The sequence below is a fragment of the Colossoma macropomum genome, unplaced genomic scaffold, assembly GCF_904425465.1.
Source record: "Colossoma macropomum unplaced genomic scaffold, Colossoma_macropomum, whole genome shotgun sequence".
In the NCBI taxonomy this organism is placed as follows: Eukaryota; Metazoa; Chordata; class Actinopteri; order Characiformes; family Serrasalmidae; genus Colossoma; species Colossoma macropomum.
Genome location: NW_023494792.1, coordinates 12042168 through 12057016, shown reverse-complemented (window position 1 = coordinate 12057016; position 14849 = coordinate 12042168). Strand labels below are relative to the sequence as shown.

The 14849-nt window shown below is 40.8% G+C and overlaps 3 protein-coding genes across 12 annotated transcripts in view; 2 read left to right on the top strand and 1 right to left on the bottom strand.

Moving 5' to 3' along the window:
* Positions 1–992, bottom strand: part of lrrk2 (leucine-rich repeat kinase 2) — a 32495-nt gene extending 31503 nt beyond the window's left edge. For 2 of the 4 annotated variants that reach the window (XM_036575987.1, XM_036575988.1), the window contains exons 1-3: positions 803–992; positions 479–561; positions 279–388 (exon numbers count right to left, since the gene is read on the bottom strand). In XM_036575987.1, coding sequence (XP_036431880.1) covers positions 279–388; positions 479–561; positions 803–941 — 332 coding nt within the window. In that variant the 5' untranslated portion in view covers positions 942–992. The remainder of the gene's footprint in view (positions 1–278; positions 389–478; positions 562–802) is intronic. The other 2 variants (XM_036575989.1, XM_036575990.1) reach the window with 1 other exon arrangement.
* Positions 993–1232: 240 nt separating this feature from the next.
* slc2a13b (solute carrier family 2 member 13b) lies at positions 1233–10538 on the top strand. 2 transcript variants are annotated; one of them, XM_036575992.1, is made up of 13 exons: positions 1233–1347; positions 2844–3323; positions 3582–3741; positions 4014–4219; positions 4429–4537; positions 5739–5902; positions 6000–6120; positions 6242–6367; positions 6708–6826; positions 7084–7236; positions 8570–8733; positions 9741–9809; positions 9965–10538. In XM_036575992.1, the coding sequence occupies exons 1-13, from the start codon at positions 1242–1244 to the stop codon at positions 9971–9973; spliced, it is 1986 nt and encodes a 661-aa protein (XP_036431885.1). In that variant the 5' UTR covers positions 1233–1241; the 3' UTR covers positions 9974–10538. The 2 variants fall into 2 exon arrangements, with proteins under 2 accessions (XP_036431885.1, XP_036431884.1); XM_036575991.1 differs by having other exon boundaries at positions 9741–10538.
* A 1379-nt stretch (positions 10539–11917) lies between these two features.
* Positions 11918–14849, top strand: part of kif21a (kinesin family member 21A) — a 56325-nt gene continuing 53393 nt past the window's right edge. For all 6 annotated transcript variants that reach the window (XM_036575981.1, XM_036575985.1, XM_036575982.1 and 3 more), the window contains exon 1: positions 11918–12180. In XM_036575981.1, the coding sequence (XP_036431874.1) occupies positions 12137–12180 (44 nt within the window). In that variant the 5' untranslated portion in view covers positions 11918–12136. The remainder of the gene's footprint in view (positions 12181–14849) is intronic.

Here is a 14849-nt window from a genome sequence, read left to right as displayed (position 1 = left end):
TTCCTATCAGTCTGACCAGTATACATTCATAAAATTGGTTTCCTGAATGGTTCTTGGATTTTGCTGTTGGAACATTTCATTAGGGTACAGAACCTTAATGTGGATGTTCTTAAAACTTTAAAAGGTTTATCACAATAGTTCAGAAAGGGAGAGTTCATTTAGGGAGCCAAACTATGGCATTACTCAGAAGTACACGTTAACATCTGCATTTTTTATTTTTAAATCTTTTGTTTTAGTGTTTACCTCAGTATGTCGCAAAGAAACAGTCTCACACTTACTGGTGCACCCCTAAAACCTCCCAGCTGTTTCCAGCTCCAAGAGGCCTGACCAGCTTGTCCAGAGTGGCAGGGCAGATCTCCATCAGACGGCACAGCAGGGACCACCCCACCTGAGTTGATGGTAACAGGGGTTCATAAATATGACTACTAATTTGTAAAACTTGTATTTATAGAAATGACAGCGCAGAATGAACACTTACCTGCTGAACTTTGCTGTTGTTATAAGTTGACAGCACCAGCATTAGCGGCTCATGGACACCTTTGTCTTGAAAGAGCTCAGCTGCTGAAGACCAGAAGGGAGAGAGAGGCTTTCATCTCCAAAAATATCCCCCAAAGCGACAGACACTCATTCAAATATAGCTCAGTCTGCACTGTGCACGGTGTGTCCAGTTAGGATAAACAACCTCCAGCAACAACACACAGAAAGTAATGCACATTTCAACTCATAATATAGACATATCAGCATACCCAGGCCTGTAAATCACACACTGTAATACTGGCGACAGGAGTCTTAATGATCTTACCGCAGTCGTCTGTGTGAGCGAGGAACAGCAGATCCTGCATGATCTGAACCATGGTGCCCAACTGTTTTCCCTCCTCCAGGTTTCTCAGCCGCACTAACAGCTTCTTCACGCTTTCTTCCAGGTCCTCTTTGTTCACCATGGTGCTGGGTACCGTGCTGTCCCTCAGCTGGCATTAAACACGTGTGTACAGTCCTTCCACTGGAACATTAATGAGTGTGTTGATCCAACGCCACAGCGCAGCATAGCCTACTCCACATAACCCGGCTGTAAACTTTACAAAGCCCCCCTGACGCGACCACTGGTCTGTGAATCCGTACGGCGGGTGGACATTTCCAGTCCCCTCCACTGCACGACTTGTTGGGAAGAGCTTCCCGTCTTTGCAGGAGTCTCCCCTCCACTCGCCCGCAGGCGGGACTGCAGTTAGCGACCCGTGAGTCATATGACTGGTGCAACTTTCAAACAGGAAGCTTCAGCACGGCTGAGAGAGGAGGGCTACACTGATTACTCGTCCAAGACGAGCACTTTGAGGACATTTTTTGCGAAAGGTGAGTTTGTTCTGTCCTCTGAAGGAGAAGAAGAACAGGGCACAGTTAGCTGTTTCAACAGTTTTGTAATTTGTGCTAACGCTATAATGTAAACGCTGTAGTGTCTTAATGTAGGTTAGTTGGATCCGGACACGGTTCGATGCAAACCGAAACGAACAAGCTTATCGGCGTTTTTTGTCAAAAAGGAAAATATATTATACCAGGACAGCATAATAATTTTAATGTGTCAATATTTTAAATATTTTCTCTCATTGTCAGCCATTTAGATTTGACACTCTCTCACCTAAACACTTTTCAGTTAATGCTGTGGTCTTAAATGGTGACAGGAGAATATTTTAGCTGTATTGTTTCTGTTTTCCATTCATTATTTTTACAATGATTTCGTACATAAGATATTTTTCTGAATCTGTAAGGTAGATTTGCTTCCACGTCAATACACGCCCATTCGGCAACGTCACGACCATGGCCACGCCCCTCGCGCTGTTGGCTGAAAGAGCGCGTTGTGCGAGCGACTCCTCAAGTCGCTCTGGAGTCGACTCCGGTTCTGACTCCGTTTCTGACTCCAAGTGATAGGAATCGATAGAGTCGATTCCAAAAGTCAAGACAATTAGCCCTTCGACATATGCACAGTAATTAAATGTGAAGTGGTTAAGTGTGCACCATAGCGCATTTTTATAGGCAGCCCGCTACATGTAAGTGGATAATCTGATAGCCTATTAGGCCTTCAACTTATTAGAAAATACTAGCAGAATTAAAACTATAGCATATTTTGAAAGCCTAAATCACTTTATCATATAATACTACCAGTACTGAAATGTGTAGGCAGGACATTCTAATAGCCTATCAGAAAATGTTACCAGCATTCAAAGAATAGTTGGGATATTTTGATAACCTCAATTTAACATATCACCTAGTAATCTCAAGATGAGTCTGTACAAAATTAACATTAAAAACACAATAATATTTGAAACATTAAGTTACTGTGTTATACTAATTATATGCGCATGTTCAGTATGACCGATAGATTTGCCTGCGCCTACAACCCCGCTGAATTACCGGCAGGGTTTATGTAAACGGAAGCCGAGACATTACATTAAGTCTTGATTACAGCCATCAAATCTGAGCGTTAATGCAGCACTTTTGTTGTCGAGTTTTCGCAATCAGCCGAGTGTATTTTGTACATGATTTATAAAGAAGTGCAGCAAAAAGCGGAAAAATCTGGCCCATACGAAAGTTCGGGCAAACTTGAATCACTACGTAGAACCCAGACCAAGCTTCTCGATTCTCGATACCCGAATGCCTCGAATCGGAGAATCGACTCTTTTTCTCGACTCTCGTGCGCGCTTTGTGTACAACGTTTCATTTCGTGTCGGTGTTTATAATATTTGGCTTCAAACTCGTACACCGTCTCGTACCAAGTGCCGTCACCCCGCTGACATGACTTCAGAGCGTGTGTCTTTATTTTAAATGGATGTCTCTTCTGCTCTGTGATTCAGGCGAGAATGGTGGTTTGGAGCTGCGCGCCATGGACGGTGGGAGAAAAGTGGAGGACGAGCGCAGTCTGATCAGGGCTCCACACATCAACACCCGGGCTAACGCTGCTACCGCCGCTGAGGGGGACTCGAGCACGGCGTCTGGCCACGATGGCTCTCCCAAGTTCGTCTATGTCCTGGCCTTCTTCTCCGCGCTGGGAGGCTTTCTTTTCGGCTACGACACCGGGGTGGTGTCTGGGGCCATGCTGCTCCTCAAGAAGGAGCTGAACCTGAGCGCACTGTGGCAGGAGCTGCTGGTGTCCAGCACGGTGGGGGCCGCGGCGCTGGCGGCGGTGGCGGGCGGCTTCCTGAACGGAGCGCTGGGGCGCAGGCTATGCATCCTCCTAGCCAGCTTCATCTTCTCAGCCGGGGGGGTCATTTTAAGCGTAGCCCCCAATAAAGAGGTGCTTCTTTGCGGAAGGCTTATCGTTGGTCTTGGGATAGGTAAGTCACAGTGCAGCCTACGTGCAAAATGACATTACATGGGTATTAATAGGGAGTTTGCTTCAATTTGCTGCAGTAACGTTATCGCTTTAGGCAAGACTTTACATAAGATGATAGCTCATTGCTGTGAGGATTTGATTGCATTCAGTCACAAGAGCAAGACTTTTTTTCCTTCACCAAGTAGCATGAAACAAATCATAAAGTTATTATTCTAACAAAAAAAAAATATTATTATACATCACAATATTATTCCCACAGGTGTAGCTTCCATGACGGTGCCAGTCTACATTGCTGAAGTCTCTCCTCCTCACCTCAGGGGTCAGCTGGTCACCATAAACACCCTTTTTATCACCGGTGGTCAGTTCATAGCCAGTGTGGTGGACGGGGCATTTAGTTACTTGAACCATGGCGGATGGAGGTATGAAGCACACAGAGGAAAGTGCAATGCATGCTTTGCTTCATGGAAACATTAGAGAAGGTTTTTAGTGTTTGTTTTAAGAGGGATTAAATAAAACTACATGTTCGTTAAGATAAACTATGGCAACAGGTAATCAGTGAAGTGAATGAGGGCAAGTTTAAGACAGACAGGGTCGAAAGTGAGCATTAAGAAAAAAACAGTTGTGATATGTGACAGCAGGTGATTTCTGAGCTTTGTTTTATGTGTGTTTGTGCTGTTGGGATGCTTTATAGGTATATGCTGGGTCTGTCAGCAGTCCCTGCTGTGCTGCAGTTTGTGGGCTTCCTCTTTCTGCCTGAGAGTCCTCGCTGGCTCTTGCAGAAGGGTCGATCTGAGCAGGCTCACCAGGTGCTCACACATATCAGGGCCACTGAGAATGTGAATGAAGAGTATGACAGCATCAAAAGCATCATCGAGGAAGAGGAAAAGGAATCTGGAGGTAAGTCGCTGCTGTTTCGATTTCAGATTTTAACCAAAACATGGAATATAGTCATAAATTCCCAGATGCATGAAAAACTCTGCCTTGTTATGCAAAGCTAGGAGCTGAGAACAAACTCGGCAGACTACAACTCAGCACACTTCAACAAATATGCAAAGTGCTATGCACAGTATTTAAAAATGTGCTGGATTTTATTGACTGTTTGTCAGGGGGGCCAGTTCTATGGCGTATCCTAACCTGCGCTCCTGCCCGGAGAGCTCTCATTGTGGGTTGCGGCCTTCAGATGTTCCAGCAGCTTTCAGGGATTAACACCGTAATGTAAGACATTTATTGACTGTACATACTGCTCATGAGAGCAGCTAATCCACAACAGGAAAACTGTGCCCTGTTAAATGTTGCAACTCAACACAACATTGGCTGCCACAGTAAGAGCACAACTTAAAGGGGAATTCCACCAGTCTTTCAGAGTGTTTTGATGAAAATGTGAAATGCTCCATTCTAGAGAAACTTTGGAGAAAGAATTGTTCAGAGTGGTGGTGATAGAAATCAGATGTCTGTAGAGTTTAGTGTCCCTAATAGTCGCTAATAGTTTACATCTCAATGATTGAATTATCCAGAAATTTTGAAATATTGGTGGAATTCCCCTTTAAGAAATGCAGCTTGTCTTGAGAAGAGGCTTATTTTAGAGTGAAAAAGATAGACCTAATGATTCTTGTTTTTTTTACTTGCTGTCTCATCTCACTCACCTACTGAAGTTTTTCTAGCACTGATCTCTTGACTAAGCTAAAATCTAGCCTTTGCAAAGTTCAGGTACAGAGTGAAGTGTTCCCTGAACCAGTCAAACACATAAACAGTTATTATAGCTTCAGTCACATGTTTGCAGAGGTCAAAGTCCATCAGTCTCACCATATTATGTTAATTTGTTATTCAATAAATTTCTCTGTAGTGGTTCAGCGCTTTGCATAAAACCCTTGGCTAAAGTGAAACTTCACATATTACATGGTACCATTCCTAAACATTATGAACAGCTTTAAATTTGTATGTTTTAGTAGACTTAGACAATGCAAATGAAAAACAAGTAAAACATCTTAGTAAACTGGGCGACCAATTCAAGGACATACATAAAGTGTTTTAGTGAGTTGTTGAGACACCACGATCAGCCAGAACAGCTTCAGTGCATCTTGGCATAGATACTACAAGTTTCTGGAACTGTACAGGAGGGATGGAACACTATTCTTATATATATGTAATATATGTTCTATTGGGTTGAAATCTAGTGACTGAAATTATTTACATAATTTTCATACTCATCAAACTACTTATCAGGAACAGTATTTAAAAAATTATACGTCAGCTTTGAGTCATTTCTGAGGGAAAGTGAAAAGCAAATGAAGCTAATATACAATAGCACTTCTAAAACCCTTATATAATCAAAACTGAAAATGTGTGACCTGAGCAAACTTATATTTACATGATGTAATAATGGAAGTTTGATGGATATCTTTTCCTGTTTCTGTAGGTACTATAGTGCCACCATTCTGCAGATGGCGGGAGTGCGGGATGATAAAATGGCCATTTGGCTGGCTGCTGCCACAGCATTTACCAACTTCCTGTTCACACTGGTGGGGGTGTGGTTGGTGGAGCGGGTAGGCCGTAGAAAGCTGACCTTGGGCAGTATTATTGGTAAGGACACAGCCTCATTTGCATCATTCACATACATAGATCTCTTGTTTAGTAAGTAACAAATAGTACAATTTATATGATATTCTGTAATTCCCAGGCACTGGTGTCAGTCTGTCTGTCCTGGCTGTGGGATTCCTGCTCTCTGCTCAGGCCTCTCCACCAGTGACCTTTCACCCTAGTGACCCCAGCTCCCTCAACTCAACCTGCACACACTATGGGTGAGTGAAACCAAAATAATGCATGCTGCTTTAATCCAGTTTCCATGATTTGATAATTTAATGTTTTAGTTTATTTTCCAATACATTAGTGTGACATGAGTGTGCTGTCATTTGCTCTCAGGTTTTGTGAATACTGCATGCTGGATCCAAACTGTGGCTTCTGTTACCGTGAGAATGGCTCAACCATACTGAGCTCCTCCTGTGATCCCGTTGATCCAGCCAACACAGAAGAAGCTGCAAGTGGCAGGTATGAGTGTATCTTTGTGCTTTTTTCCCCTTTTTTAGATGCAAAGCACCTCGTGGTCCTGGCTTGTAACTCACTCATTCGTACTTAGCGGGCTGGAGATTCACCAGAAGGGGGTGCTGTTAGTATTGTTGTTACCTTTGGAAGTGCATGAGAATGGTGGTTTGCATCAGTGACACTTTGTGTCCTCAAAAAGTCCTTTGTTTTGTCACCCTAGTATTTTCCCTAAAGAATTTTTTTTTAAAAGGCCATGTTTAGCTTTCTTTTTATTATTTTTCAATATATTAAGTGCTTTTACTTCTAGGGTATAAATTCAATCTTACCTAATCTTACCTTCAATCAGGTGCTCCAATGCTACCCAAGGAAGCACAGGTGCATTCTGGGCCTATAACTACTGCCCAACCCCGTACTCCTGGATTGTATTGCTGGGTCTCATCCTTTACCTGGCCTTCTTTGCTCCAGGTTAGAAAAGCCATACCCTATATGCTTTTGAGCGCTGATACACGATGATTGAAACATTGAAACATTGAAAACATTGAAAACGCACATTGAAAAAATCTGTTTTATATTAATCAAGATTTTGAGATCTGATGTAAAATTATTTTTGTTTTTCCACATAATTATTATTGTTACATGCACACAATGAATGGTGGAAGCAAACATAGTTTATGAATACTTATTCTCTTTTCACATGCTTAAGCTTGTGTGTGTGTCTGAAGGGATGGGCCCAATGCCATGGACGGTGAACTCTGAGATTTACCCGCTGTGGGCTCGGAGCACTGGTAATGCCTGCTCTGCTGGCATCAACTGGATCTGCAACGTCCTCGTATCTCTGACATTCCTCCACGTGGCTGAATTGCTCACATACTATGGTAAGGATCTACACTAATGATTAGTTTTGGGCAATATGGCAAAAATATTATATCACAATACTTCAAGTCATTTTCAAGATATACGATATGCATCACAATATTTCATTTTTCTAAGATTTAATAAGTTGGGACTGACAAAATAGAACCTGCCACATATAGAAATATAATAATAATAACAATAATAAAAATATTAATAATAAATCAACAACTACAATGATTTTTGTACAATGTTTTACAAATGGCACTACACTAAATCTAATTACGCATGGCTAACTATGCTCTCTTCGTAATGAAACACATAGTCAGTGTTCTTTAAGTACTGGCGATATCCACAGTATGCTCAGAGAAGTGATGATACTCATGTCATTTAACCTTTTAGTAAGGGAGCACTGTATGTCAAAAAAATGATACTTGAAGGTATTTTCAGAATACATTATTTGTATAATGATATTTAGTTTTTGAGACTTGCAAACAAGTTAGAATGGAAACAATATATCAGCAATACACTGGTGCAGAGTACAGTGATATTTTCTGTTATTGAACATTTGCAAAAATTAAGTATTTAAGAGGAAATAGGAGACAGTAACCATGCAGCTTATGCGGTTGTGCTGCGTTCATTGTGGTCTTTAGCTACACATGCTTTTTAGCATGAACTGATTTACCAAAATTCTTCAATGGAAATCACATAAATAATGCTGAGTAACTCAATATCTTTTCATATTTAAACTTTTTTACCTATTGTTTTCAAAGTTGTTATTGTGTTTGTCATGGCTGTTTCTTCTCTAAGTAACGGACACTAAAGCGACTTGTGTTCTAGTAGTTCACACTGCTAGGCGAGGGTTCCGTATGCATTACATATGTTTGTAATATATTACATATTTTCCATTGTTATCACTGTGGTGCTCTGGAATTTAGTTTTAGATACCTTTGAGAAACTGTGAAGTATTATTCGTAATTTTACAACTTTAAATATTTAATATTATTTAGCAAGCTGTTTAAAATTAAACTAGTTCTCTATTTCTCTGTTAGTTCTATTTCCCAACATGGTTATAACAACCTTTAAAGCATCACCAGCTTTATTACTTATTAATTGAAAGGCATAAATAAAACACCAAAAGAATAAAAAAGAACCCTTTTGTTCAGTTTTCATTTCGTTTTTTGGCTGAGCTTGTGCTGAATTCAAGTTTCAGTCAAGAATTTTAATTTCAGTGCATCACTACCATCAACATTAATGAAGTAGCACTTTTCTACTTTTAAATGAGAATATAGTTGTATTTTCTGTAGATCACTAAACATGTAGATACAGTTTTAACATGCTTCCTGCTTGTTCTAGGTGCATTCTTTCTGTACTCAGGCCTGGCTCTGCTGGGCTTCTTTTTCGTGCTGGGCTGTCTGCCAGAGACCAAGGGCCTCATGCTGGAGGACATAGAGACTTTGTTTAGCAGGAGGCTCTGCACCTGTGGTGCCTTCGGTGGCCAAAACGTGCATTACGTCAGGGTAAATGGCGGCAACTGTCTCTCAGATGAAGACATCTCTGATGGGGAATAGACTTTCGAAACACTTTTTCTCATCTTTTCCTGTCTTTTCTTTTTCTCTGTCAATGAATGAAGTGCATGTTGTTGGTGATGACATCTCACTTTTTCCAATCACCTTGGTATGAGGGTCTCCTGAGCATTCCAGAGAATCAGCGTTATAGTTGATGAGGAACTGGAGAAGAGCTGCTTTGAGCACTCTTACGATAGCACACCTGTCATACATGAAGAATGTATGTGATGCAAATGTACATTGTAGTAAAGAAATTATAGCATTATTGTTATCCATTTTGTTTTTTTCACAAAATAAAGGATAGCATATACAAAAACAAGAGACTGACAACAGCTGCAGTGGTCAAAGCTGTACTCATCACTCTCATACGTACAGACAAACAATTGTGTACTCTGGAATGTGGCCCTTTTTGATTTGTTAATATTAAATAACTGTTGGGGATCTATTCTGTGTAAGGTACAGCACTACAGCTTCTCTTTCCATAACAACATTCTTTATAGGGGACAAGACCTAAAAAAATCAAGGTGCCAAAAAGTGTTAGAGTGATGCCACAGAACATCCATTTTGGTTCACTAAAGAGAGGTTTAAGTGGAGTTTTCAATGGATGGTACTGTTGAAAGGTTCTATAGGGAATCAAAATTGGTTCCTTTTTGGCATCACTCCAAAGATCGTTTTTGACAGCTTTATTTTTAAGAGTGTACTCAGGCATCTCAGTTAAAGCATGTGGTGAGGGTGAATTATTTGAGATTTTCTTTAGATGTGAAGCACCTCAAGAAACTAGCTTGTAACTCATTCACTCACATACTTGCATTCAACAGGCAGAAAATTCTACAAAAGGGGGCACCATTAGCACCCAAATAGCATATGGTGCTTCATTAGATCAGTGCTTTGCATCAGTGACACTTTGCTGTTGAGATATCTTTGTCACTTGACTAAATTTGCCAGTTTCAATGTTCTAGCCTCATTTGGATTTGGGAAAGTTGCATTATGGGACACTGGAACCCGAGGAAGGAATTGCTTACATATCTGTAAGTATTCTGAATCATTATTAGTGTTTTTATTATGTGCACTGTTGCACAAAAACCGAGTGTTTTTTACCAAAAAAAAAAAATAATATCTAAAACAATGTTTAAAAACTATATATTTAAAAGTATTTTCTCCCTTATGTTTTCTACCACTGCAGCTGCAATAATGGTGCAGTTATACCTGGACTAGAAGGTTCAATAAAAGGGGAGCATGCTCAAGGACACAGCACTTTTAAACAGCACTTTTAAAGTCGAACATACTAAAGCCTGTTTTCATTAAAATTAATATGGTTATAAAATACAATTTTCTACTACTTGGTTTTTGATGAGATTTCCTTGTCTTTTAGTCATATATACAAATGAAAGTTTTCTCTGTTTGAAAACAGTGACTGTGTCTCTGCATTTAACAGAGGACAGACTTAAGATTGTTTGAGTAACATGTGATCTACTCCGGTGTCAATGAGTCTGACAATCAAATATCTGTCATAATGGGATTTGGTTATTCTACATCCTGCTATTTGATAATTCAGAGAATGATGCATATTTAGGTGTGTTGGGAATGTGTGACATCTGTTCAGTAACAAATACACTTTTTTACTCCTTGTTTTATAAAATGTTTCTTACATTGTTGCACTGTTTCACTGTTACTCTTGTACTTTCGGAGATACAAATCATGAATATATAAAATGTATTTGTTTAATGTTATATAAAATAAAATTTTGATGAATTTAATGTCATTTGAATGTACTTTCCATCTCACTGTAGCTGAACCGGTCTTAGTCTCTGGCATGCAGAAACCTGTGGAGCCTTTGAGTCCTTTTTTTCATACTGAGTGGCCTCTCTGACCTCAGTAACACTGACCTATGACAGACGGCACCAGACGCCCATGATGGCAACAAACTTTAAACTGAATAATAATAAAAAAAAAGTAATACAAAGACAACAATGTCCTCACAGTGTGTAGTGAATTGCGTATCTAGCACCTATATGCACATGTTCCATACTGAATTCAGTCACAGTGTACAGTTTCTGTTGGATCACAGTGAGATCACTCTCACTATACTGTAGCGCCAGCTGCCTATAAATGTAACTTGAGAGCTGGTAATTGGACACAGTCATCTGGAAGGAGGTCAAGAAGCCCTCGTTGAGAGCTATTTCACTTCACTGCAGGGTCTGCTATGTAAAGAGCTTCAGAAGCTGGTTAATTTTAATACAGTGAGAGAAAAGCACTGTTATGTGAGACAAGTTAATGTAGCTACTGTGAAAGCAGGTACATGAGAAACTTTCAGCTCAACTATCGTAAGCCAAGTAATGTGACAGTATTGACCACCACTCAGAATTGCCCAACTGAAACAGATTTTTATACTTTTGGAGTCTTGCTTTACTTTGAGGAGGAGCATACAGTGGACATAGACAGGCCACATGGGAGCGCCCAATACCACCATACCACCTGTTCATGCAGTATTTCTCTGAACTGTCTACTTTTTAGGGTGTTAGCACACACACACACACACATACACACACACTATAGTCCGTTGCACTGAGAAATGAGCAGAATGTGTTCAAGACTTTGAAAAATGTATTGTGTGGCAAAATCAAAACAGGTTTTAAAATAGCTTTTTTCCCTTTTTTAATGCTGTTGCTTGCTTGTTTTTTATATGATTAATTGATTGATTGGGTGCTAAAATGTTAGGTTTTTTGTTTACAATTACAATACACAGTTTTGTTATGGATAAATAAGTAAATGAACAAGATAAATACACTTAGAACTCAAATAAATAAATACTATGAACAAATAAGAGTTGTCACAGATAATAATAATAAGAAGAAAAAGATTTGGGGTATTCAAAATGTTTTGTATGAATAATTGTAATGTCATTTTTTTTTTTTTCTGAATAAAAATCAATTTTATCGTCTATTGCATCACATATTGGAGGAATTAGGCTCCACATGAGTGACATGTTACGCAGTAGACACAGAGCCGTTGCCGTGGCTGCGCAGGTTTGTATGCGTATTATGATGTCAGCGTGATAGCCGTCGCTACAGTAGGGGTTCGGTGGGCGGGGCTTGGTGACGCATTGCGGCTCCCGGTTCGTCGGCGGCGGCGGCGCGTGAGCTGCGCTTCTCCTGTCCTGCTCGCGAGCTCTCGAGAGTCGTATCGCAGTGCATAAATCCACCCGACATGTCTGAAGAGCGAGCGGAGTTCCTCCTCCGGCAGGCGTTCAGGTCGTAGCTACTTAATGATGGCGGGGCTGAGGAGGCGGAGGTGAACTGACTGCTGCTGCCGCTGCTTCTCCTCGCGGATGGTTCGATAAATAAACACGGCAGTCATGACGAGCGGGCAGGACGAGAGTTCAGTCCGCGTGGCGCTGAGGTATGGAGTCAAACTCTTGTTCGTTTTCCACTCACTGCTTCGTATTAGCGTTGTTGGCTGTCGTACCTGCCTGCAGCGTGTCAGCCTGCAGCCACATCAGTCCGTGACCGCGGAGCCGCCCGGTATTCATCAAGGCCTGCTGCTGCTTTTCATAGCCAGCGCATGTCCTGTATAAAGACCTGCGTTTATTCCCACCTCCATTGATGTTACCACACCTGCATTGTACAGTTCAGGCTTCTCTTTGCGCCTCTGTCGCATCATTAAGGATCAAGTTCTGCTTGAGCTGAATCAGGCGGGTTACAGCAGGACAGCATGGAGCTGATGGAACTGTACAATGCAGGTGTGGCAAGGACTGGAGCCGGGAAGCTCTGCTGCTGCCACAGTTTTGGAGCTTTGTTCACTCTGATTTGCACAGCCATCATGAGTCATTTGCGCAGCTGAGACTCTGGCGTTGTGTGTATTTGCAGTGTATGTATGGTAGGGTGTGCACTGTTTAGCTGTCAGGACGTCCAAGCAGAGTACATACGCATGTAGGCATTATGCATCCTGCAGAAGGTGGATAGATAGTGGGTTCTAAGGTTCTAACGGTGCACTCCTGTCTAGGGCCGCACCAATATGGGAATCGTGGGCTGATGCCTTAATAACTATCATTTTTATGTTGGTGCCAACGCTGATGCTAATACACATATTTAGAAGCTGTAGAAATTGAAGGATCTTCCTGGATTTACATTACAGAGGACTGTAACCTTTATTAGTATTGGGTTACAAGTGCACTAAATTGTAAAACAGGCATTATGCCAAAGTCACCTAAACATTGTGTTCTTCCATGATACAATAAATGCATCTTCAAATGTCTTTGCATGGCGAATGGCATTGTTTCATTTTCAAAACAGATTTGATTCCGATATCATCGCACATCCTTACTCCTGTCACCTGGCCAGATGTATCAGCACATCCAGGGAGTGAACTTTGTTTGAAGCAGCTCATGGGATTTTCCCTTAGCATGAGTGAGTGCTTGTCCTAGCTGGCTGAGGCGGCTTTGAAATGAAAGCTCGTAGTCAGAGCAGGAGGATGGACGGTTTGAAAGACGGTTGGTCGATGAAAGAGCAGCTTTATTGACCTGCCGTTTGTCCAGAGCCCATTTCTCAAGAGCCTCATGAGCTGGTGGGAGTTTTAACTGCCATTTATTTGCTCAAAGCTTCCAAAATCAGCCTGAACAAAACAAGCATGTTTTGTGGTTTACCCACCCTTCTCAGTCTATGTGTGAGTTGCTGTGTCTGCTGGCCCTGACCAAACCATAGCAGTGGGATATCACCCGAACATAATCCCTCATTCAGGAAAAAATGAAAGTGATGCTCTTGTGCTTGTCTGGGTCCTTGTTGATGCCATTCTGTCTTTAGTGTACTGGTCACTAGGGCTGGGCAGTATATCAATATTCATTGTTGTTGTAATACATTACATTGCAGTATGCTTTTCTGAGCATATCGAGGATATTTTCAATACTTAAAAACACTTCGCAACTGCATGTTTGACTACAACGAGAGCATAATTAGTCCTTTTGAATAGAATGTAGTGCAGTGTGTGAAATGGTAAATATAAATGATTCCTTTCACAGTTTTTGATAGTGTTTTTAAATGTGTGATACCAGATGTCATAAAAAAACATTATGACATATTGTGTATCATGTAAACTTGAAATATTGTAATGTTACATTTTTGCCTTATTGCCCAACCCTAGTGGTCACTACATGGCTGAAATGATATGTAATTAGTGTTAGTATCCCCGTTTGAACTTCAGATTTATAGATTTTTCAGCAAATGGGGCCTCATGAAACACTAGCAAGAGTAGCCATAGTCTATTGACAGTGAATCAGAACTAGAGTGGTCATAAAACTTCCAGGTAGTAGGCTTTTTCCTCTTCAATGATGAATGTTCTAAGTCAAATTTTGTTTCTAATATTTATCCTGACCAAGGCCTGTTATTAGGTTTGTTGTCTGATCACAATTATTTAGAATGATCGCTGTTACTTGATCTTAATCATTAAATTTCACTTATGTATTATGCCACAACAAGTGGAATGTGAATAGAGTGCTTTTTTATCAGTTAAGTTGAGGCAAATGAACAGAAGTAAGAAAAGAAGCAGAAAAAGCAACTATGGAGACACATCATGAATCTTACAAAAACATCAAGTTCTATTAAGTTTTAATGGCTGATTTGTACTTCTGCAAAGATGTGTGCAAATCTGTCTTTACTGAGATGCAGGACAGGAGGGCATTGCTATGCATAGGTATGCAGATACGAACCTGTGCAGCTGTTCACTGATTGGCTGTCCAGTAATGTTGAGGACGGGACAAGATCCGTGTTTGCAGATCACACCGACACAGAAGTTTAATTTGACCTTAACTTGGTGCCATAACACATTTAGGCCCTGTTTACGCCAGTCATTAATGTGTGTCATAAGTGGACAGCGCAAAGTACCGATGTGAACCGGGCTCAGATCTGATGTATAGCATGATTTCACCATTTCTCTCCATGAAAAACAGTAAACTTTGCAGTAAAACTGAAAAAAAAACATTGTAGGCTTTGATCTGATCTTTTGAATATGACAAAGAAAAAAGCAGAATATATGTTCTCCAGACCTCCATCCTTAGTGGGCATATCTTTTTTCAA